Below are 21,638 nucleotides of genomic sequence, written 5' to 3'. Positions count from 1 at the left end.
AGGTTGGACGGGGCTTGGAGCAACCTGGGCTGGTGGGAGGTGTCCCTGCCCAGGGCAGGGGGTGGCACTGGGTGGGCTTTAAGGTCCCTTCCAACCCAAACCATTTTGTGATTCTAAGTAGGGTCACAACACACGCACTGGCACCATTGTTACTGCTTGTAATGAGCTCCAAGGTGTTATCCTGGGAAAAGAAATCCAGACCCAGTGCATGTATCAAGGAATATGCTCTGCCCACCCTGATGGGAGCCCGGGGGATGTCCGGGGCCATATTTCACCCGACGTTGCTCTGACTCCTCAGCACAACCCGTGGAAGATGCCCAGCCCTGTCCTATACTCTGAAGAAAATTATTTGCTTTTAAGACCCCAGTGAGGCTTCAGCTCTTGGGAGGCTTTTCCTTGTTTATTTGTTCTCTGGTAGAAAAGGAACAAAATTTATTATCACAACACGGAATAAAGGGATTGGAAAACAATATTTCTACAAGGCTCTATTTAAACCTAGAGGGCTCTGGCTTTGAGTTAATGAAGAATGTAATTCTCTTGGCTTAAAAGCGGTGGGGCTGAAATCTCCTCATGGGGAAGGGAGTTAGCTGCAAACCAGGGATATCTCAGCCGATGGCATGGCTGGGTGTGTTATAGCTGTGCCTCGAGGTCTCAGCTGGGATCGGGGCTGGCCCTGCCCGCTCCCCAGCATCCGCAGCCCAGAAAAAAATAAATGCTTGTGTGAAAAGAGAGTGCAGATGAGAGAGAGACCTGGTGGTTCAACCCACGAGGGAGCGGGGAGGGAGAAGGGGATCTCTGCAGCAGTGACTGTGTCGGAGAGCAGGTATCCGCGCCCGTGCAAGCGTCACGGCCGATTGCCGGATCCTTTTGATAGCAGCCAGCACATCCTCTGGTTATTCTTGTGCTCAAGCACACAAAAGGCTGGAGAAGAAATAAAGGCAGGCAGGGGCAAGCCGAAGGTCAGAGGAGGAAGTGTGTGGAGGCAGAGCGCCCTTGACTTTGGAATCCTGCCTCTCCCCGTGGCTCATCCTGCTGGAAATCCTTCCCTGTGAATGACCGATACATAGCGCAGGGGAGTGGAAAGCCCTGGCTGGGAGCAAAGCCTCAGCACTGGGATCTTCCAGAAACAATAACAAACAAGCCCGTCTCCCATAATTTCGCCTTTTAATTAAGGCGGATGGGAAGACTGATTGTGGGGCTGAGGAATGAAATTAATTAAGAAGCCAAGTGAGAATCCATGGCGGAGCATGCTGAGATCTCCCATTCCCTGCTCAGGGACTGGAGGTTCCTCTGTGCTTCCTGGCTCATCTTACATTTTTATTTGCTGAGCACAGCGGCACCAACAGCTTATCGTTGTCTCCAATTCATTTGTAACTGTAGAGCCGCTGATCTCTTGTTACTTGATGGCCTTAAACTGGCTGGAATGCTCACCATGGTGGCACTGCCGTCCGGCACACTCGTGGCCAAGTGGGTCCCCAAAGTGGCCAATGTGAAAGTACCAGATGGTGATTTTGGTATTTTCAGGCACAGCCGGTTCCCAACAGGATCCCGGCAGTCCCGGCAGCTTTGCGGTGCTGTTGGCTTTTGCTGATGAAATTTGTCACCATCCGCAGCACCCAATGCAGTAAGTTGGAGGGAGGGCTGGACCTGGGATGGAGGAGAAGCCCATGTCCCATTGCAGTTCCCAGCCCTGTGTCCCGAAAGCCGAGTGGGAACAAGCCTGGGAGGGTAGTGGTGCGGAGGATGGGAAAGGGGGGATTTCTGTTTTCTGGCCATGCTGTGATGGCCAGTGGTGGCCCGTTCCAGCTGGGGCAAGAGGGCTGCAATGCAACGCGATGTGTTGTGGCTCCCTCGCCCCGGCTGGAACGGGCACGCAGGACGGTGCAGAAGGATGCGTGAGGGTGTGGGAGTATGAGGGAGGGTGCAGGGGGGTGGTGCAAGAGGGTGCAGTGTGTTACAGGAGGGTGCAGGAAGATGCAGGGGGGTGCAGGGCATTGCAGGAGGGTGTGTGAGGATGCAAGAGGGTGCAGTGGGATGCAAGTGGGTGCATAAGGCTGCAGCAGAGAGCAGGAAGGTGCAGGAGGGCACAGGAGGTCATAAGGAGGATGTAGGAAGGCGCAGGAGGGAGGAGGAAGATGCAGGAGGGTGCAAGGAGGATGCAGGAGGGAGCAGGAGGACCCAGGAGGATGTAGCAGCGTGCAGAGGGATGCAGGAGGGCACAGGAGGTTGCAAGGAGGATGCAGGAGGGAGCAGGAGGGGGCAGGAGGGTGCAAGGATGGAGCTGGAAGGTGCAAGAGGGCGCAAGGAGGGGGCAGAAGGGCGCAGGAGGGTGCAAGGATGGAGCTGGAAGATGCAGGAGGGGGCAGGAGGATGCAGGAGGGGGCAGGAGGGTGCAAGGATGGAGCTGGAAGGTGCAAGAGGGCGCAAGGAGGGGGCAGGAGGGTGCAAGGAGGATGCAGGAGGGGGCAGGAGGGCGCAGGAGGGGGCAGGAGGGCGCAGGATGGAGCTGGAAGATGCAGGAGAGTGGAAGGAGGATGCAGGAGGGTGCAAGGAGGGAGCTGGAAGATGCAGGAGAGGGGAGGAGGAGGCAGGAGGGCGCGGGGGGGTCTGGCCCTGAGTTACCCCGCCCAGAACGGCCGTGGGAGCGGCGGCCGGCGGCGCGGGGCGGGCGGGGAGCCCGGCAGTGCCCGGTTGCGGCGGCGGCGGCGCTGCGGGGCGGTGGGGCGCGGGGGGGCGGAGCGCGGCCCGCCCAGCGCGGCTCTCGGCGGCGCCCATGGGGCTGGGGGCCTGGCTGCGCTCGCTGGGCGGCTGCTGCGGCTGCTGCGGGGGGGAGGCGGCGCCGCCCGAGAAGGAGCCCTTGCTCAGGTGAGACCCCCCCCGCGTCCCCCGTCCCCTTCCCTGTCCCCCAGCCCCCCTTGGAGGGATGGGGCTGAGGCCCCCCCGCCCCCGACTTGCGCCGGAGGAGGGATGCTCCCACCGGCGATGGGTCGCTCGGTCCGCAGCCACGCGTGAGCCACCTCCCCCCCCCCGCCCTTCACCCCCAGGCCGGCACCGTCCGCACCCCAGAGCCCTTTCCCGAGCCCCGATTTCCCCCAAAACAGTTTCCAGTGATTTTACAGCCCCTGATCTCCGTGGGGAGTTGGCCCCGCGGAAAGCATCCCCTGCGAGAGCCGGATCAGGCTCCAATGGGATTGTCTCCCGGCGGGAAGAAGCTGCTTTCAGTTCCCTTTCCACTTGGGTTGGCTTGTCGCGGGGGCCGGGTTCTGACTTGACACCGCCATGCACACCGGACTGCTGCGTGCCGGGGGGATTTTTACGGTGAAGTTTTGACAAGCGAACCGAGAGCGACGTCTCGGCGGTGTTTCCCGTGCTCCCCTCCCCACGGGAACCCTTCAGCTTTTTATCTTTCCACGCTGGGATTTCAACAGAGGAGACCGAGGCACCGAACGGAAAGGGGGTCCCCACAGCACCACGCAGTGGGTCGCGTCCCGCTGAGCTCCGTTCCCGGGCTGGGGATGCTGGAAAAGACACCCCACGGCACTGCTGGAGCCGGCTTTATGTGATAGCAGCACGTGTGATGATTTCTAGAGAGAAGATTTTTTTTCCCTTCTGCTCTTGGTCGTGTCTGTCTTGTGCACGGAGCCGTGAGGTTGGGGGTGTGTGGGGGATTTTTGCACAAAAAGATGAAGCCCCGAGTCGTGGAGAAGAGCTGTGAGCCGTGCGAGCAGGTTTTGCATGCTGCAAAACATCTGTGTGCGGGGTGTGTGGCACTGCTCCCTCCTTCCCCAGCTGCCAGATGGGGTCCTGGCCACCACCAAGCCCGCGGTGGGTGCCCCAGCCCTGGGACGGGGCAGGGACCATGCCCTCCTGGTGTCACCGGTGGGTTAGAGGCATTTCAAGAAGGAGGGTGGGATGCTCCCGGTGTGGCCTACATAGGTATCGGGTAATAGCAGAGCTGGCAACAGGGCTTGAAATGTCCTGATTTCGTGCTGTTGAAGCAGTTACCTAAATAATAACCAGATAATCCTGAGCATGGGGCCTCCAGGTCAGGAAATTGGCTTTAACCTAAGGAGAGCCAAGCACACGTGCGGAGAGGCTCCTTCCCGCTGCCTTGCCAGCCGGGGTGGCTGTCCCTTGCCGGGCACCTTTCTTTAGTAACATGCCTTCCGCTGGCGATCCAATTAACGCTGCCTATAAGTCGGAAAGCCTGTATAGGCGCTGGGCATTCGAAAGGCACCTGCTCTTGCAGCGTAATTAAGCTAACAGCCTAATCGCTGGCTTGTCCCTCTTTGGGAGGCTTTGGGGTTTTATTTCAAAGCGGGGATCTTGCAAGAGCACGCTTGCCGTATTTTTATTTTTATCACAGCGTTGTTTGAAATGAACAACTTGCTTGAGGTTTCAGATCTTTTAGCTGCGTTTTGGTTTTGGGGAGCTGGTTTTGCTTCTGAAATGTTGACTTCATGACTTTTCACCTTATTTTCCCCAAGCAGAGTGGTTGTGGCCTCAAAAATCTGACGTGCCAAAGAATGAAGCGGTGAGAAGGAGGCAATATGCATATAATTAGGTGCATTTGTTACCTGAGCATATACAAGGCTGGCTGTAACCCGTGACGAGGCCAGAGGGAGCAGCCAGCGCTGCGCGTGGAGGTGGGGAGCGAGCACAGACGTAGGCACAGTGCTGGGAAAGCCACGGGCAAAGTCAGGGCGCCAGGCTGCTGTGGCAAAGCGCCCGGGCTGCTCGGCAGTCTCTCGATGCGGGAAGGTGGGATCTGGCTCGGGTGGTGGTGTCCTCAGGATGCAAATAAACCAACAATTTGGGCTCCGAATCCCCAAATGAGTTTAATGTAGACTGAAAGCCCCCCGGAGAGAAATTTGTCGATGAAGCATTAGCACGCATCATTTTCTGGATAAAGCCCAGCGTGTGAAATGGTCCGAGTCCCCTCTGGTCCCACAGAGACTCCTGTGACCTGCAAAACAGGCTGCTCTTCATGTGCTCCTTTTTTCCCTCCCATTTGTTTGTTTTAAATGTCGCTTGGGAGTGCAGCACGCTCTGGAAGTGCTCGCCGTCGGCAGAGCTCTCCGTGCTGGTATGGATTTGCTGATGACTCCTGGGCACTGCTTGCATCCCTTAAGGGCTGCTGGATGCTCTGTGCCGCGGTTTGGAAATAAGAGATGCGTTGGGAAGCGCCTTGCAAGCTGTGAGGGAGCGTCCCGTAAAAGCTAAGGCATGTTGGTGTTATTGCCTAATGCTGGTTTTTAAAGTAAGTCAGACGTTAAGGGTAAGTCACTGAGTGGGACGAAGCCTGTCGAAGGCAGGACGGGACTGAACTCGTGCTGGTGGCAGGGCTGGCTCCTGAGGGATCTCTTCCAGGCTGGATTGGGTCTGCTCCATGGTTGAGAAACGGTTTGAGCGAACCCATGCTGGCTCCGGTGTAGGAACAGCTGAGTTATGCCATCCACACCTTCCAAGTTACGTTTGCTTTTCTTAATGAGAGATTATAAGAGATTATCTTTTCCCTTATTACCTGTTGCTCAGGTTTTTGGTTTGTTGAAAGTCTAATTCCTGCAGGAATGCTGATGTGAGTGATTTTTTTTCTATTTCATCTGTGTGCTGGAGCTCCTCTTAGCATCTTTTTTATGGCTTGGCGTCATGGCTAAAGCACCCGCAGTGTTATCTGAGGTTTCGCTGGATGGGTTCCTTGCGAAGGAATGGGGTTTGGGTAGCAAATAGAGTAAACAGTGGGTTGTTCTAACAAGAAGCGAGCAGGGATTGCCACGGGAGGGCTGGTGGGACTATTGGGTGAGGCCGAAAATATTTTTCCATTTGCGTTGTTCTGCTTAAGTGTCTGGACATCTTGATTAGAAACATTATGGAAATCCTCTGCTAAAAGTTCTCCTGGCAGAATTAAATAACCCTATTAAAAAAAAAATGCACATCCCAGTAGCGACATAAAGCCATAAACCACAGAACTGCCACCCGTGCGGAGAAAAGCTCCTTGCCTCGGTGGGGACAGCCTTCCCAGAAGATGATGCTCTTGCTAAGCAAATAAAGCCCGGAGTTCACAAGCAGGCTGAGGACATTTCCATCCCCAAAAGAAAGACGGGGCTACGCGTCCTCTCTGCGCCTTGGCACAGGTCACCGCGCAGCTGGGCCGTACCTCTCAGGTAGGAGCTGCCAGGGTGGGTTTTCCCCTGTGGGGATTGCCTCTTGATTGGGTAGGGTTTGGGCTGCTGGGGAGAAAACAGAGTTGTGGGGTCACGCAGAAACGTGACTGTGGAGGTGGGACCTCTGGAGAGCATCCAGTCCAAGCCCTGCTCAAGCAGGGTCAGCTGGAGCAGGTTGCCCCAGACCATGTCCAGTTGGGTTTTGAGTGTCTCCAAGGATGGAGACTCCACAACCTCCCTGGGCAACCTGTGCCAGTGTTCACCCACCCTTGCAGCAAAATATTTTTTTCTTGTGATTAAAGAGAATTTCCTGTATTTCAATGTGTGTCCTGTCATGGGGCACCACCGAGAAGGGTCTGGCTCTGTCTCCTTCACTCCTTCCCATCCATACACGTGGATAAGATCCCCCCCAGCCATGTCTTCCCTGGGCTAAACAGTCCCAGTTCCCTCAGCAGAGGCGGTGCGTGTTTCGTCCGACATAAAACTGTGCCCAACGGCACTGCCTTTGAGGAGAAGATGGGTAGAAGCTCCTTCGTTGGCCAAGAGGCAAGGGAGAGGCTTTGCAGGCAGCCATCCCCTTGCTCGCTGCTCAAGGCATACCCCTCTGCACACAGAGTCTCCCTGGGGACAGGTCGTGCCTCTGGCATCTTGGCACAGGCGCAGGGTTAGCCGGGCAGAGAGAAAATACACTCTGGAGCCAGCGGGATTTTAGAGTCTTAGTTAATTAGAACCGTTCCCGCATTAAGCTGGGAGCGGCTTGCGGCGGGGGGCTTGCAGAGTGTTTGGGGGTGGGAAGGTGTGATGGGGAGCAGGGCAGGGGGCGGCGGGAGGTGCCGCCTTTCGTCCTCGCAGATGGATGCTCACAGTTCCTCCATCCTTGCTGCTCAAATAATATCTGGTCTCTTTAGCAAATGTGTGCCTCTGATGCCTTTCATGGCAGCACTGCCTGGTTCGAACCGTGGCTTGTGTGGTCAGGATGTTTGCTGAGCTAAAAAACTGCCTGCCTTCCCATTCCCCCCTCCTCCTCTTCCTTCCCTCTCCCAGGCGGGACACTGGGCTGCGAGAGGGGATGCCACAGCAACGGGCACTTTACTGGGAAGGTCGAAGGAGGCGGCGTGGTGCTGGGGTAGATAACACTGCCTCCCCTCTCCCCCTCTCTGCAGTAACAACAACCCCTACGCCTCCTTCGGAGCCACCCTGGCACGGGACGAGGAGCAGAACCTGTGGAGCACCCCGCACGATGTGACCCACACAGAGGCGGATGATGACCGGGTGCTGTACAACATGATCGTGGTCAGGAACCAGCTGGACAAGGACTCGGAGGTGAGGCGGTGCCGTTCCTCACGCTCGGTTTCACTGTGGGCCGAGGCTCGGTGCTTTTATCAGATGCTTTGGCAGTGCCTTTATTTAAGCACCCATTAAGCCACCGGAAAGACCCCGAAGTCCTCCAGCGTGGCTCACGTAGGCGTCAGGTCGTCCCATCTGCTCCATCACCCTCCGGGTTTTAGCCTATATCCGGTGTGGATGCGTCCGTAGCCATTTCGTCCCTGGGAGGGTGGGGGATGTCCCTGGCGGCTGAGCCAGGAGAGCCACCCTGAGCTGGGATGCACTGTGCCCTGAAGCACCTCTGCCACCTCCTCCCACAGACGTGTGCTGGTAGCACTGGGACCCCCAGCTCCATTTCCTACCTTCACAGCCTGCCTTTCTTGTCCAATATTTCCCCAATTTGGCCTTTCCGTGGTCAGACTGGCGTTAGCCCTGCCTGCCGTGGCTTTTGCCCGGCAATGGCAGCACCCAGAGCTGAGCTGCCGCTCCAGTGATGCGTCAAGTTAAATACTCCGCTGATGGGTTGTACGGCAATTACGGAGAAGCGGAGAACTGGCACAGCTCTTAGCACAGAAGGGAAAAATCACTGCTGTTACATAAAGGCTGTTTTGCAGCCCCGATTTCCTTCGCTAAAGTACTTCTGCGCAAAGGAGATTGCGGTGGCCTGATTAGGAGCAGGCTATAGCAAATAGTGACACATTTTTCCCCTCTCTGGTTGCTTTTAAGGCTTCAGAATGTTTGCAGGAAAGCCTGGGGGCTTCACGTTTAATTTCAATATGATTCCACTTCATCCGAGAGACTACGAGACTGTAACTCTCCTCCTGTGACAGTCCCTTTAAACCACAGGCTAGTGCAGCTTTCACGAGAAGCCTTAAACTCCAGACGTACAGCTGAGATCAAAAGTACAATTTTTTAGAACTTAAAATGAGATAACGCAGTCCTAATGTATCCTTGTTGGCCAGAATCCCCATGTAATGTGGTTTTTTTTTGGTGGGGATTGAATTAATTGTGGTGTTTGCAGGGGATGGGTTTGTAACAGCGTTTTCATGGCTGCACATAACCTTTATGGAAGATACTCTCTTCCCTCCCCGCCACTGCTTTATCTTGCGTTTGCTTGTCTTAGAGAAAAACAGGGAGCTTCACCCAGCACATGCTGGCCAAAGGAAATGAGGACGACTCCGTTTAGGGGGCTGCGTCGGTCCTGGGCTGCTCAGAGCTGGGTGTACTTCAGGGCGTAAACGAGCTCATAATGAACCCTCCCTTCAGTGGAAGCTCCTCATTTCAGCCCGCGCCCAGTCAAGCGGCCTTTTAAACTTGATTTAGGGCTCGTTATGAGGCAGGCCTCCTAAAAGCTATTATTATTTATAAAACAGTATCATAAGTGGACGGGCTGCTAAAAAGATGGCTCCTTGGGCAAGGGAGCGTTGTGCGTCAGCCGTGCTCAGGCTGCAGAGGAGAGCATCGCTTATGGGGGAGCAGGAGAGACCTCCTGCGCCTGCTTGGCCTACATCCAGTGTCCCTGCTTGTCCTAAACCCAATGTCCCTGCTTGTCCTACATCCAATGTCCCTGCTTGTCCTAAACCCAGTGTCCCTGCTTGTCCTAAACCCAATGTCCCTGCTTGTCCTACGTTCAATGTCTCTGCTTGTCCTAAACCCAATGCGCCTGCTTGTCCTAAACCCAATGCTTTCTCTCTGCCTTTGGCATGTCCGTGGGGTTTTAGCGGGTCTGCGCAGTCGCTGTGCCTGCCAGTGAAAAAGGCAAGCGTGGGGCACGGGGCTTCCTCTCCACAAGGAATGTAAGATGACGTACCCTGTGTTTTTTCATGCAGTGCAATTAATAAAAAAGCCTGAGGAGTACATCATTAGTCTGACTTTGAAGAAAGCCAGTGTGTGATACGCTTGATTTGAACGATGGCAGAGTGCCCTTTGCAGCTATTGCCTGCCAGCCTCTCTGCTGCCTCTCTCCCACAGCCGGGGAAACTGAGGCATGATGATAAGCCCGTCCAGCCACTGCAGTTTCCAGCTGCAGCTCCTTCTGGGTGGCAGGACAGGGAGGGACTTGGCCGGCAAAGCCAACATTCCTGCATTCGGCCCCGGGTGCTGAAATCCCTCCTTCCTCCAGCGAGCATTTTAAAACTAGGCCAGACTGCATTGCCCTCCCCTCCTAATGAGGCTTCAGCCCTGAGAGAGAGAAAAAAAGTCCAATTGCAAAAAAACACTGGGCTGCAAAAGCCATAATCTGCTTTGGGAGCTGCTCTGCTCACGAAGTCCCCGGGGCGATGTGTGCGGATGCTGTAGGACAGGGCTTGGAGGAACGGCTTCTTGTTACGCAGTGGACAAGTGTTACGAAGCCATAGCTCCTTTTTTTTTTCTTGGTTAAAATCGGGCTGAAAGGAGAACTACTCCCCGTATTTCTGCTCCTTCATTTAGCAAAGAAATTTGGGCGTGCTGTGTATTTGCTGTGTGCTTTGCCATTCCCCACCTTTATCTTCGTGGTTTCCCAGCACAGGACTTTGGAAGGATCCCAAAGAGCAGGTTGCTCTGTCGTGGGTGCTTTATCTCTACGGCACCTCTGCCTCAAACCAGTATCGCATTTTTCTTCATCTGCCCAACCCACTTCTGCTTTCCTGGGTATTCTCTTTTTTTTAAAAATGGTTATTCACATAGTGACAAGGTGCTGCGAGCCAGGGCAGGAGAAGCGGTGGGCCGAGACGCAGCAGTGACATCGGCACAGTGCTGGAGGTCGGCGGGCATGGGCCGTGATGGCTCTCTCCCAGCCTGGCAACCTCTGCGCCATGGATCGCTGTAAATAAATAAACCAAACCGTTTAGGTTTGCGAAGGGCCAGGCACTCCGACACCGAATGCACCCTGTAGCTCAATTTTCTGCATATTAGATCATTCATGGCGGAGCTGCCAGCAACTCACAGCGTTGGTGCCCTCCCTCGGGGTCAGTTCCTTGCTCCTGCCATGGGGCCGGACCCACACCCGATCCATGCGGAGCCGTTTCTTCTCCCTGCCCCTTCCCGACTGCCCCGCTCAGGGAAATTTGGCAGCTCCAGCCCAAACTCGGTGTGACCTTTGCTTGCGTAAGGGTGGCTGCTCCACCCTGTTCCTCGCCGAACCAGGGCAGCAAGCTCTTCAAAGCAAACGCCGTGAGGTCCTGGGTGCACCCCGTTTCGCTCCCACTTGCTCGTCCTGCAGGGTGCTGGGTGCTGGGGCGGTCGGCCGTGGTGGAGCTCGCTGGAGCACCCAGCAGTTGCAAAACCCACTGTGCAATTGGTGGATGAGGCGAGATTCGCTGGAGCCTCCAAAAACGATGAGGACTGAGCAACTTCTCCGGCTCCGCATTTCTCTCTGCGTGTGGCCGACGAGCGCCATGTGCTTGGATGCACTTTTGGAAGCAAAGTGGGGGCAGGGGAGGGTGTGCTCAGAGAAAATAAGAAAAGCCGTAGCTGAAGGGCTTGGCTTAAGGGGGCTGGTACACCTGATGCAGCCTTTGGAGATCAAAGCTGGCGTCAAAGCTTTTGAAGGCTGGGGTCAACTTTTCAAATATGGAAAAAAGGTTGGGTTGTTTTTTTTCCCCCGCTCCTGCCCTGCAGCATCGTCGAACCTGTTGTGGTGTAAAGTAAAACCCCAAATCTGGAGGTGAAATGAGGACCTCTAGGAAAAGAAGATGTTATTTAAGATGCTGCATAGATACAGGCCAAGTCACTGTTCCAGCACGCGCCCCGCTAAATGCAGAGAAAAGCGTTTTATGGGGAAGGGGGACTACCATGCCTCCAATGTTAACAGCAGGAGCTGGGATTATTTGGCTTATGTGCATGGTGTGGCAGATGCCCCTCTCCCCGAGGACCAGTTTGTGGTGGCCCAGGTGCCTCTGTGACCTCTGTTGGGGTGCATGGAATCACCCAGCCGTGCCAGAGCCTGAGCTGTTGCACCGATACTGCCTTCAGAGAAGGAGCCAGATTTAGGGCAGCTGCGCCGTGGTTCTGTGAACAGAAACTAAAGGTGGGTTTTTGCATTATGGCTGAGGAAAAAACACTGTTCTTATGGCTTGTTGAAAATGCCGTGTTTCTCTCTTCTTTCGGCTTATTCCCTTGGGGAAGGCGGGATCATAAACCCCACTAGCAAAGGCAATTCCTCAGCCTGCATGTCCGCCGGGGGCCTGGCCAGCATTGCTGCGCTGGTGTGATCCTCCTGGCAAGCCCATTAGTGAGCTGACAAGGCCTATTTTTCTGCTTCCTCCTGCTCCCCTACAGGATTATTCTTTTTTAAACACGTTACAGAGGAGGTCAGCATTGCGACACGCTGTTGCTGGGGCGTAGAGAGGTGACGGGATTTGCCCAGGGCTGGGGATTGCAGTCGGGAAGCCCAGAACTGACCCACGTAATACATATGAAAAATTATCTGTGAACTCCCACGTGCTTCTCTTAAAACTGAATCCAATTTAAGCTTATTCTAAGATGAGCTGTTGGTCGGTGGCCCAATGTATGAGTGTGGATGTAGAGTTTGTGTTTGCTCAGCTCCTTCCAGTGGGGCCAGTCGCTGGGCCAGAGTGGGAGCATCCCTGGATGCGGCGTGGTACCTGCCAGGGCTGGGATTTTGCAGTCTTTCCCTGATAACTCTCTTTTGACCTCATTTCCAAAATAACTCTTGAACGGAATGGTGACACCAATTGCTTTCAAGGGAATAAAGGAGGCAGCTTTGATAGAGGATTGCTTTGGCAACGTACGGAAAGCTACCTACTAATTAGGAGATTTCCATATGAGCATGGATGAAAAGTTGGACAGTGTTTGCCTGTTCTCTTGGCACATTTTTTCCCAGAGCTCTTGGTCGTATACCAGCCTGGCTTATATTTCATGCCCAGCATTTCCTCACTTCCATTTGGCGTTTGCAGATTTAGCGTAGCACACTACAGAGTCCAGGGAAGTTTTCCAGGTAAATATTTGAAGGGCTGAGCGCTCCGAGGAGCGAGGCAGCAGCATTTCCCTGCTGCTCCCGGGACATTCTTGACTCGTGCACGGTGGGTTTTCTCAAGGCCCCACGGGTATATGTTATGCCCTGCTATGTAGGTTTAAAAGGACAAAACTGATTGCCTAAAAAAGGGCCAGGAACTGCAACCTGCTTTGGTTTCCTGTGGTTAATTCACATTTTGGCAGAAGGGTATTTTTCCTAAAGGATTGATTTGAAATGCATCACTGGGATGTCCCAGACCTGTAGAACACCAAGGGGTTTGATGAACAGCAGATTCCTGCTGTACTTTCTCTGTACTGTGTGCGAGGAGCCTCCTCACTGCTCCAGAAGTTGCATCTAACTTTGCAAGAGGCAGTACAGGGAACGGAGGTGCATGGAAGATGCAAAAAGAAGCAAAGTTTTGGGAGCGAGCTGCTTGTCCCATGCCCGCATACGGACTCGGACACCTTGCGGGAAGGACCGGTGTGCCCTGTCCTTCGGCTGGTTGGGGCCCCGATGGTCCCTATCCCAGTGGTGGTCCCTATCATCCCACGAGCGGTCCCTATCCCAGTGGTGGTCCCTATCATCCCAGCAGCAGGAAGGGCTGAGGGAGAGCGGGGTTTGGCCGGCGTCCCGGCTGCCTGCCCTGGGGCTGCCTGGCAGTGGGTGCTGAGCAGCGTCGGCCTCGTGATGCTGCCCGGATCCCTCCCAGGTCACATCTTGGTGACTCATGGGATGTGCCTGGGGAACACCCTCCCCAGAGTCTCTGATGTTGCCCGTTCCTATGCAGCGACACAGGCAGGACTAGCTTTGCTCTTCATCTGCTGTGTAGTTAAAGGGCAATGCTTTTTAGATTAATTTGGGGGATGAAAAGATGCTCTTAACTTTATTTCCCTCATTAAAGCAACACAGAGGACAACCCCGTGCCCACAGCATTTAGGACGTCTCTGCTACAAGGAATCGCCTGGGAAAACTCGGTGTTTTCTAAGGCTCATGGAGAGCAGGGCTTGAGTCCCTTCAAGAGCTCAGCCTGGAGCTGCCCATCCTCACCCTCATAATCTCTAGTCTAATACATCCAACTCCACGCTCAGGCAGAAGAAATACCACTAAAACAAGAGTTTCCCCCCCAGGCACCACTGTTAAGCATCATTTTCTGGACCAAAGCTGCTCATTTGCACCCCCCCCAAGTTCTTCAACAACAGGACACTGTTAGACATCCTCTGGGACTAAATATGCACTGTATTCGCTCCCATAACGCAACTCAGTAACTACAGCATACACGAAAGCCATAACCTAGATTCCCTTAAAGTAAAAATAGACAAGGGAAAACACGCCGCTGTTAATCCAGAGAAAATCAGGAGCAGCTTCCCTGCATGCTAAGCACCGCTCGCCATTTAGCTTAGCGAGGAGTCCGGCTCGCTACCACGGGGTGGGGGGTAAATCCCTGCGGCCCTGAAAGCCACTGCCGGGTGCCAGCCAGGCGCGTTTCGGGGAGAGGAGCATCTTTCCCACCCCACCCCCCCAGCTTGCTAATTCAGCAGCGTGAAGCACCGCTGGCATCACTGCGGCTGTGTTGATCGATCGTGTGCATGAAAGCACTTGTTTATCTCCGCGGGAGGGCAGAGACACACAGCTTATTTCCCCCCCAGCGTGCCCGGAGTGATGCGCTCTCCTTTCTGCTTATACCATGGGGTCGCGAGCAGGCTGAGATGTTTCCAAGGGATCCCTGCCAGCGGGGACCGAGGCATCGTGCAGCCTTTATTCTCTTTGTTTAAAACTTTCAGGGTTGCAGTAAACTTCCCACAAAGCTTTAATACAATAAACCTCCTCTTTTCTTTTTCACTGAGAGGAACACAGTTCCTAGCTACGAGCTGGTGTCACGAGAGAGAGGAGCCTTGTCCCTTCCTCCGTTTTCTAGCGAAGTGCTGAAAGAGGCTGCCAGGTGTCCTCCTGTGCAAACCGTAAAGCTGTTTTCAAGTACTGCTGCAGGCAAGAGAGAAACGGAGCTCCCATCGGCCAAGCGAGCTCATTGCGAGCAGCAGCACAAAGCTAAAAAAGAAGGCGATTTTGCTCTGCGGGAGGACAAGCGGGGCAGAGCCAGCGGCTGCCGGTGGAGCCTTCCCCCTGCTCTCCTGACCCGAGTTCACCCTTGTCTTAGCCCTGCTGGCTGCTTCTTCCAAAGCATAATCTCCAAGGGTTCCTGCAGCTATTGCTGAATGACAAGAAAACGGGCTCGTCATTTAATTCTCTGCAGTGGTGGCATGTCGGCTGGGCTCAGGAAAAAAAAACACTAAGAAATCTCCAACTCTGTAGCAAATCAAGTCAACTCTTTAAGGCACCAGGTGTCGGAAAACAGTGGGATTTCTAAAGCACAGCCTACTTTCGTGGATGTTGTTTAACCCCTTTGAACCCAGCGAGTCACGTAGGAAAATCCCAGGGAGCTGGCACAGACTAACAGCCCCTTATTCTACAAGAGTCCACGTATGTAATCTGTTGCTGAGAAATGAGATTCATTAAGGTTCTTACTGGAGGGAAATTATCTGAAGGATGTTACGACCTGCTGCGTGGATGCTTCTGTAAATGCATCCCTTTCAGCGTGTGCATTGATTAAACTCCGCTAGGAAAAATACTCCCAGTTTTCTTGCAGAATACGTGCATTTCCAGAGGAACGCATACTTGTCCAGATGTGTTTCATTGTGCTGGTATAACTTTAATAAATAACCTCAAAACCTTGCCCTCTAGACAGTGTCCCATTGTGCAGATATAAAGCTTGAGGTCAAGTGCAAGGATTTAAAGTGTATAGTTAAGCGAGGCATGAACTGCAGCAACTGGCATCACCGAGAATAGTTGTTACTATGTCAAATGACTCCAGCTCAGCCCTCAGCCATCCACGTGCATCCTTCTTCTTTGCTATTTAAAAAGGGTACCCCAGCCTTTAAAAAAAGTCTGTTTTTTCTTGTTTTCCAGTGCTTTTGAAAGCCTGCCTACCCCAGTTAAATGCCAAACAGAGGGCTGAGCAGTTTGGCGAAGCCGCTGTATGTGTGACCAAACTTTGCAAACTTTTATTTTCCCCTGGGCTCTCACCAGCTGTAAGAAAATGTGCCATGCCAGTTTAACTGCGAGAATATGAAAATAAGGTGTTGCAACAGTTTGCAGAAGGTAATAATATGTGGTCATGCTTTCTCAAGCTGTTGAAGGCCGAATAAGGTATTCTCACACCCTCAGGATTTGATACTAGCAGGGTGTCAAGGTTTGGGGTAAAGGTCTTTGGACCGAAGAGACTGAAGTCTCTTAAATGAACAACGTTTGGAAGTTCATGTTGTTCTCCGGGGACAGCACTATAATTTCCAGCACGGAGCTGGAATTATATTCTCCCTGTCTGACCAAGGAGACCACTTTGGTCATCAGCAACGCCTAAGCGAAATTCTGTACCCCAGTTTCAAAGTAACTGGACCCTGTTTTGTACATGCAGAGAAGATACAGAGACGCTGTACCCAATGTCAAGCTAAAATATTCCACGCTGGTCGGCGTAATTTCTTCCAGGGGCAACAGCAGCCTGGCCATCGACCTTCACACACATCCCTCAGTGCCAACATCAACAGTTCAACTCTGGCTCCGGTTCTAAAAGCTGAAATTCCTAGAAAGTCAGCCGAGCCCTCCCCACATGCAAATGACTAAGTATCTCTTATCCCTTTGCTTTGCAGGAATGGCAAAAGCTCAACTATGATATTTATACCTTACGGCAGACCCGAAAAGAAGTGAGAAGCCGGTGGAAACACATTTTGGAGGATTTAGGTAAGCCAGGGGACAAAAGGATGTCATTTGTGTCGTACCAAATGAGAGGTCCCAGGATGGTTGAAGATGGGAATGGCTCCACAAAATCAGGCTGGTAGAGGGGAAAGAGAGGAAAATAAACCAAGGTTGCTGAGCAGGGCCGTCAGGTAGCCCACACGGCAGCCGAGAGCCTGTGGGAGACTCCCAAGAGCTCTGGCACTGCGGGGGGAAGACGGAGCCACCGTGTCTGCAGACACATCAAAAAGCCCACGAACCATGACCAGCGGGAGAGCCTTTCAAGCCTATAATAGCATACGCGATCATCCACTTCAGGCTTCCTTGTGGAAACTTAGCAGGGACACCTGGGAATTCACCCTGTTTTTTTCTAAGCAAGATAAGCAGGGAGAAATGAATATTCCTTTCAGATTTGAAATACGTCTGTTTAGTCCGTGCCAGCTGAGCAGAGCTAAACCACCCACTTTGTTTGCTCCTAAGCGAGTTTGAAATGTTCTTTCATGAAACAAAATCGCTCAATGGTGACCCTCCCACTCCTGCTATTTCCTGGCCTGCAAACAGTGAACTGCACCCCCGGGTCCCGTGTGCTCAGCTGTGGCTCCTCCGGACGAGGCAGTGGCGATGGGGACCTGGTTGTCCCAATGGCCTCGCACGTAGCACATGACACTTGGGCCAAGGAGATGTGACGTTCCGGCACATCGGCTCACTGGCTTGCATCATGCTCTGGAGGAGGTTGGCAGCTCCTGAGAGGAGGATGTGCGAGTCGAGCGCGTTTGTTGGGCTGTTCAAGGGTGTTATCACTGGGAAGAAAAGAGATGGGTATCTATGTCAGCTGCGTCTGCCCTACCTGCTGTTCTGGCGTCTGGATGGAACATAATAAATTAATAAATAGATATCAGTGTTCATCTTCACCCAGGTGGTTGCGCAGGCTGCACAGACCAAACACAGGAGGGATCACTTGACATCCTTACATCTGTTACTGCACGTTGACAAAGGGTTTCCCACATCTCCCCCACGTCTGCAGTGGCTCTGGAGCCGTTTTGCAAAGGGTGGGGAAGCTCAAGGCCAAGGATCCTTTAGCCTTAGCGAAGCTAGACATGCAAACAGATGTGAAACTTGCTATCTTTTGTTATCTAGACCTGTGCTTTAATCATAAGACCATTACTCTTTCTCCTGTAAGTGTTTTCAGGTGAGACACATCACCCTGGAGCTGAACAGAGTTAAAGGTAGCAATTACATTTAAAGATCCCTGCATTCATTCTCCTCCGCCTTTCCTTCCCTGGATACCCTTCCTATGAGGGATGCCAACTGCTACAGGAACAATTACCCGTGCATCCATTACTGCCGCAGGTTTTTTATCACTGTTACCTCCCAACAACATATAGGCATAGTCGCTGGGTGTTCAGGAAGCCCCACCAGCCCTGAAAGCTCTGTCAGCATCAGGAACATGCAAGAGCTGAAGCAACACCCTGGGTGTGGGCGTTCATATGCAGCCTCTGGAAAACCAGCAACAAACTTGCTCTGAATGGGTATATGTATGGTTTTTTTCTCCACCAGCAAGCTCATACCTGCCCCAGCTGCAGACGCGGAGCGTGCTTCAAGGAAATGCTAGTCGATTTTAGCAAGAAGGAATGCGGCAGCCCAAGGTGGAGGGCGAATAAGGGACCCTGGAGGGCTCAGGGATGACCCTGCCCGCATGTTTGACTCGTTTCTGTAACACATCTTTCCCAGGTTTTCAGAAGGAAGCAGACTCCCTCTTGTCGGTGACCAAACTCAGCATCATCAGCGACTCTCAGAACATGGGCAAAGCCCGGGACATCCTGTTAAAGCTCTCCGAAGAGACGAACATCTTCCCAACCAGCTGGGAGCTTTCTGAGCGCTACCTCTTCGTGGTGGTGAGTAGTTCTGAGCGTGCCTTTGTCCCCGCGGCCCCCATCCCTGCAAGTGAGCTCAAAGAGAGGGAGTAGATGAAGATAGGTGAACTGCACCAGAGGACGCTCAAATACATGGTGGCATCTGGGGCATCCCCATCAGATGTTGCACTTGTATCTTGGCCGGTCAACTTCCTTGGAAATGTCAGTGCTGTAGCACCTTAAATTTGCCCCCCCAAGTTCCTGTAAGCCTGCGCAACCTCTTGCAGCCTGTTAACGAAGTGGGAAAAGATTAGACCTAATGCCTGGCTTAACCTGAGAGCTGCCGTGGGGGGAGGACTCTGACCAGGGAGCTGCCCAAAGCAGCCCGTAGTGACTGTAAAACCCCGTTGCTTTGGCAGGACCGGCTCATAGCTCTGGACGCTGCGGATGAGTTCTTCAAAATGGCCAGCGTGGTGTATCCAAAGAGAGCCAGTGGGGAGAGAGTGGACGATAGCCAGAAGGCCCCGCAGTGCATCTCTGTCACGATACCCTGAGGAGCGTGCCTCGCCGAGAGGGACAGAGGGTTTCCTTCCCTGCAGGACCAGGCTCCTCTGCCGAGGGGTTGGCACAAGTAGTGCCGCTCCTTGTTTTCCGGCAGAGAAGCGAGCGGGCCGGCCGGAGCAGAACGAGGAGGTCAGCGAGCCGTGCCCCACCGGGAGGGCACGGGAAGGCAGATGCTGGCCCCAAGGCGCTCCCAAGCTGAGGGGAGCAAGAACTGCTGTAGTGTAGCCCCGTAGCCTAGTAGTGTGTGCTATTGGCACGAGGGGAACCTGCTGCACAAGGCGTTGCTACCAGTAGCTGCAAAAATCGAGATGCCTCTAGTTACGAGCGCTGTGAGGAGATCCCCGTTTCCACCTTCTGCTGGTACCTGCCACTGTCCCCTCCCTCAGCCCCGCCGGCTGGGAGGACCAGCGAGGGAGGAAAAATACCTCAGTCATCTACAACTCCGCCGCGTTTCTCTGTGCGCTGGTCCTCTCCTTCCTCCCCAGGCCACAGCAGCCCCACCAGGCAGGTCCCAGCGGATTCGGCAAAGAGGCAGGAGCAGTGAAGAGCTGGGAGAGGAGCCGGCACCGGGCGGCAAAGCCTTGGAGCGGTGTCGCAGTTGGGTGCTGTGTCCCCTGCCGTTAGTGGTTTGGAGGTGTTCACGTCAGGGGTGCTTAGCCCAAGATTTTAAAAGGTGTAGGTGCCAAGGTCAGACCTGCTGAGAATTTGGCTCCTGTAATATCCTCAGATTGGTTGCCCAACATCTTAATTTCTGAAAGTTTTGGTCTTAATTACATAAAAAAACCCCACTATGAAGCTGCATGTACTGTCAATATATACCGTCCCTGCTGTTAATGAGGATTTTTAATGAACATCCTTTATATCTTGGGTTTCTGTCTGGTAATGAGCAATAATTCTAAAATGCTGGATTTGATCCTTAAAAAACAAGTGGAAATTCCTCACTGGTTAACACGAGTGCTGTTAATTGTCCAGTTGAAAACGCTGGTTACCCAGGACCTCCCAAAATAGCAAACCAGAGCTTTTATTTGTTTATACCTGCAGTGTTTGAAAAAAAAAAAAATATTTATGAATTGTTTCTGTTTGTCAGTCTTCCTGGGAAACATTTTTGTCAACTTGGGACTTCGGTGAAAACTGAGTTTAATAAACAAAATACATTACAAACCTGATGTTTCTTACTCTCTCTGTAACCCATTTTGGCAGCAACGTTTATTTTGACTGCTGATAGCAAAAGGGTTGGGGTATTTGTAGAGCGTACACTCCTGCCGCCAGTTCTCCACACGCTTACAGTTGCCCGTTGACTTGCAAGAGTCGGGTCATTTGCCAGCCTAGGACCAAAGTCTTCGTAGGAGATAACGATAAGGATTGAGTTTAACTTCAATGGGATTTGGAGTTAGGTGCACAGTTCCCATTGATTTCTATTTTTTTTTTTAGCAGAAGTTCAGCTGCACTTTGGAAAACTTCCCATGTTTTTATAGAAAATAAACTTCAGCGTGTGGCAACTCCGGGGTTTGATTTGAACAAACTGGTGCAGAACAGAGAGATCTGGCAGTCCGAGGAACACCGTGCCAAAGTCCATGACACCACCCCCAAAAGTCAGCCCTTGGGTTCTTATCACTTTATAGTACTACGTGTTAGATAAAACCACCTGATGAGTTCCAAAATCTCACGCGTGAGAAGAAGAGATATCTTGTTAGCTGTGCTGCTGCTTGTTTTGGCGACAGAGGTTGACGTTAAGCAGCGCCTTTGCACAACCACCCCTTGCTGTCGCTTGTAGCTGTGACACTGGTTCTGATGTCAACAGAATGCATTTTGTTGTAACTTAATAGGCCAGAAACTGCCTGAAAGGGACAATAATTATAATCTCTGAGTGAGTTTAGCTACAGAAGTACGGCCCTGTGCAGGGGAAGTGCTGATTTCTGAGCACGGCCCCAGGGAGGAGCAGGAACGACCAGCAGCATCGGATGAGAGCGGAGCCGCTCGCTCCTGTGCAGCAGGGGGGAGTAACCAGGCTTGGGGACTCGTGCATCAAATTGTGTACCGATGACAACGCAAACAGAAAAAGGTCTGTCAGTCCCAGCACTCAGATAAAAACCCGTCGGGGGCAATCTGCAAATATTGCAAACCAGCCTTTGGGTAAGCATAAGGATGCAGAACTTCTAAAAATGTGGTTTCCATAGAGCTCCCAGCTCAAGTTTGTCATTCTGTTCATCTCAGAAGGAAGTGCCCCGTCTTTTGTGCACTTGAGGTAAAAGACTGATAAACTGAATTTCAGTTAGTAAAACAAAAGCAGTAATTTGCCTTTTCTAATTTGCATAAAAATTACCAGGGAGATGCACACCTTGCACTTTTGTTTTGCTCAGATTTGGGCTTCCTCTGCTGACAGGAGAAGGAGAGACAGCTTAGTTTGTCTCCAAACAAGCCTTTGGTTGTGTCTCAGGCACTGGCAGCAGAGGACACTCCACCAGGGTCGGCACACGCTCACCATAAGGTTCAGGTACTGCCCGGTTGCCTATTGATACTGGCCCACCAGAGGCGTTTAAAAGACGTACTTAGGCTGTGTCACAGGAAAAGTTACCCAGGTCTATACTGCGGATATGGTGGGACTGTACTGTTTAATAGCAAGAACAAAGATGGGGAAAGAAGCACAAGCAAACATCTCCCAGTGAAACTCATTCCAGATTTTGGGCAAGTTAAAAATCCCTGGGAGGGGAGAGGCTCCTGGGAAGCACTTGCATTTTGGGTCTCAAATTGAGAACGTGAGATTAAACTGAGGAGACGTCCAGGTAGTAAAAATGTCAGACACACAGAGTTGAGCATCACAGCCTGGAGCTGCTGCAGCACAGGCTGCCCCACCAAATGCACGAGGGCACCTCATGAGGAGCAAATTCCTCTCTACTGAGAAAGTGGGAATAAAGTTTTTATAAAACATGTAAATCTCAAACAGCATTGGAGTCTGAGGCTCCCTGGTGGTGCCACATCACTGCCGCA

At 52.8% G+C, this 21,638-nt stretch overlaps 1 protein-coding gene across 1 annotated transcript; it reads left to right on the top strand.

Moving 5' to 3' along the window:
- The first annotated feature begins 2,731 nt into the window (after positions 1-2,731).
- Positions 2,732-19,778, top strand: MREG (melanoregulin). The gene is made up of 5 exons (XM_063341772.1): positions 2,732-2,865; positions 7,328-7,487; positions 16,149-16,239; positions 17,965-18,128; positions 18,506-19,778. The coding sequence occupies exons 1-5, from the start codon at positions 2,774-2,776 to the stop codon at positions 18,638-18,640; spliced, it is 642 nt and encodes a 213-aa protein (XP_063197842.1). The 5' UTR covers positions 2,732-2,773; the 3' UTR covers positions 18,641-19,778.
- Positions 19,779-21,638: the final 1,860 nt, after the last annotated feature.

The sequence above is a fragment of the Chroicocephalus ridibundus genome, chromosome 7, assembly GCF_963924245.1.
Source record: "Chroicocephalus ridibundus chromosome 7, bChrRid1.1, whole genome shotgun sequence".
Lineage (NCBI taxonomy): Eukaryota > Metazoa > Chordata > Aves > Charadriiformes > Laridae > Chroicocephalus > Chroicocephalus ridibundus.
The sequence above is the reverse complement of the archived record's forward strand: the minus strand, read 5'-3'. Positions and strand labels throughout refer to the sequence as shown.

Coding starts and splice junctions, on each gene's coding strand:
- MREG (XM_063341772.1), top strand. CDS start 2,774: ATGGGGCTGGGGGCCTGGCTGCGCTCGCTGGGCGGCTGCTGCGGCTGC. Junction 16,240..17,964: donor ACACATTTTGGAGGATTTAG/GTAAGCCAGGGG, acceptor CATCTTTCCCAG/GTTTTCAGAAGGAAGCAGAC. Junction 18,129..18,505: donor AGCGCTACCTCTTCGTGGTG/GTGAGTAGTTCT, acceptor TTGCTTTGGCAG/GACCGGCTCATAGCTCTGGA.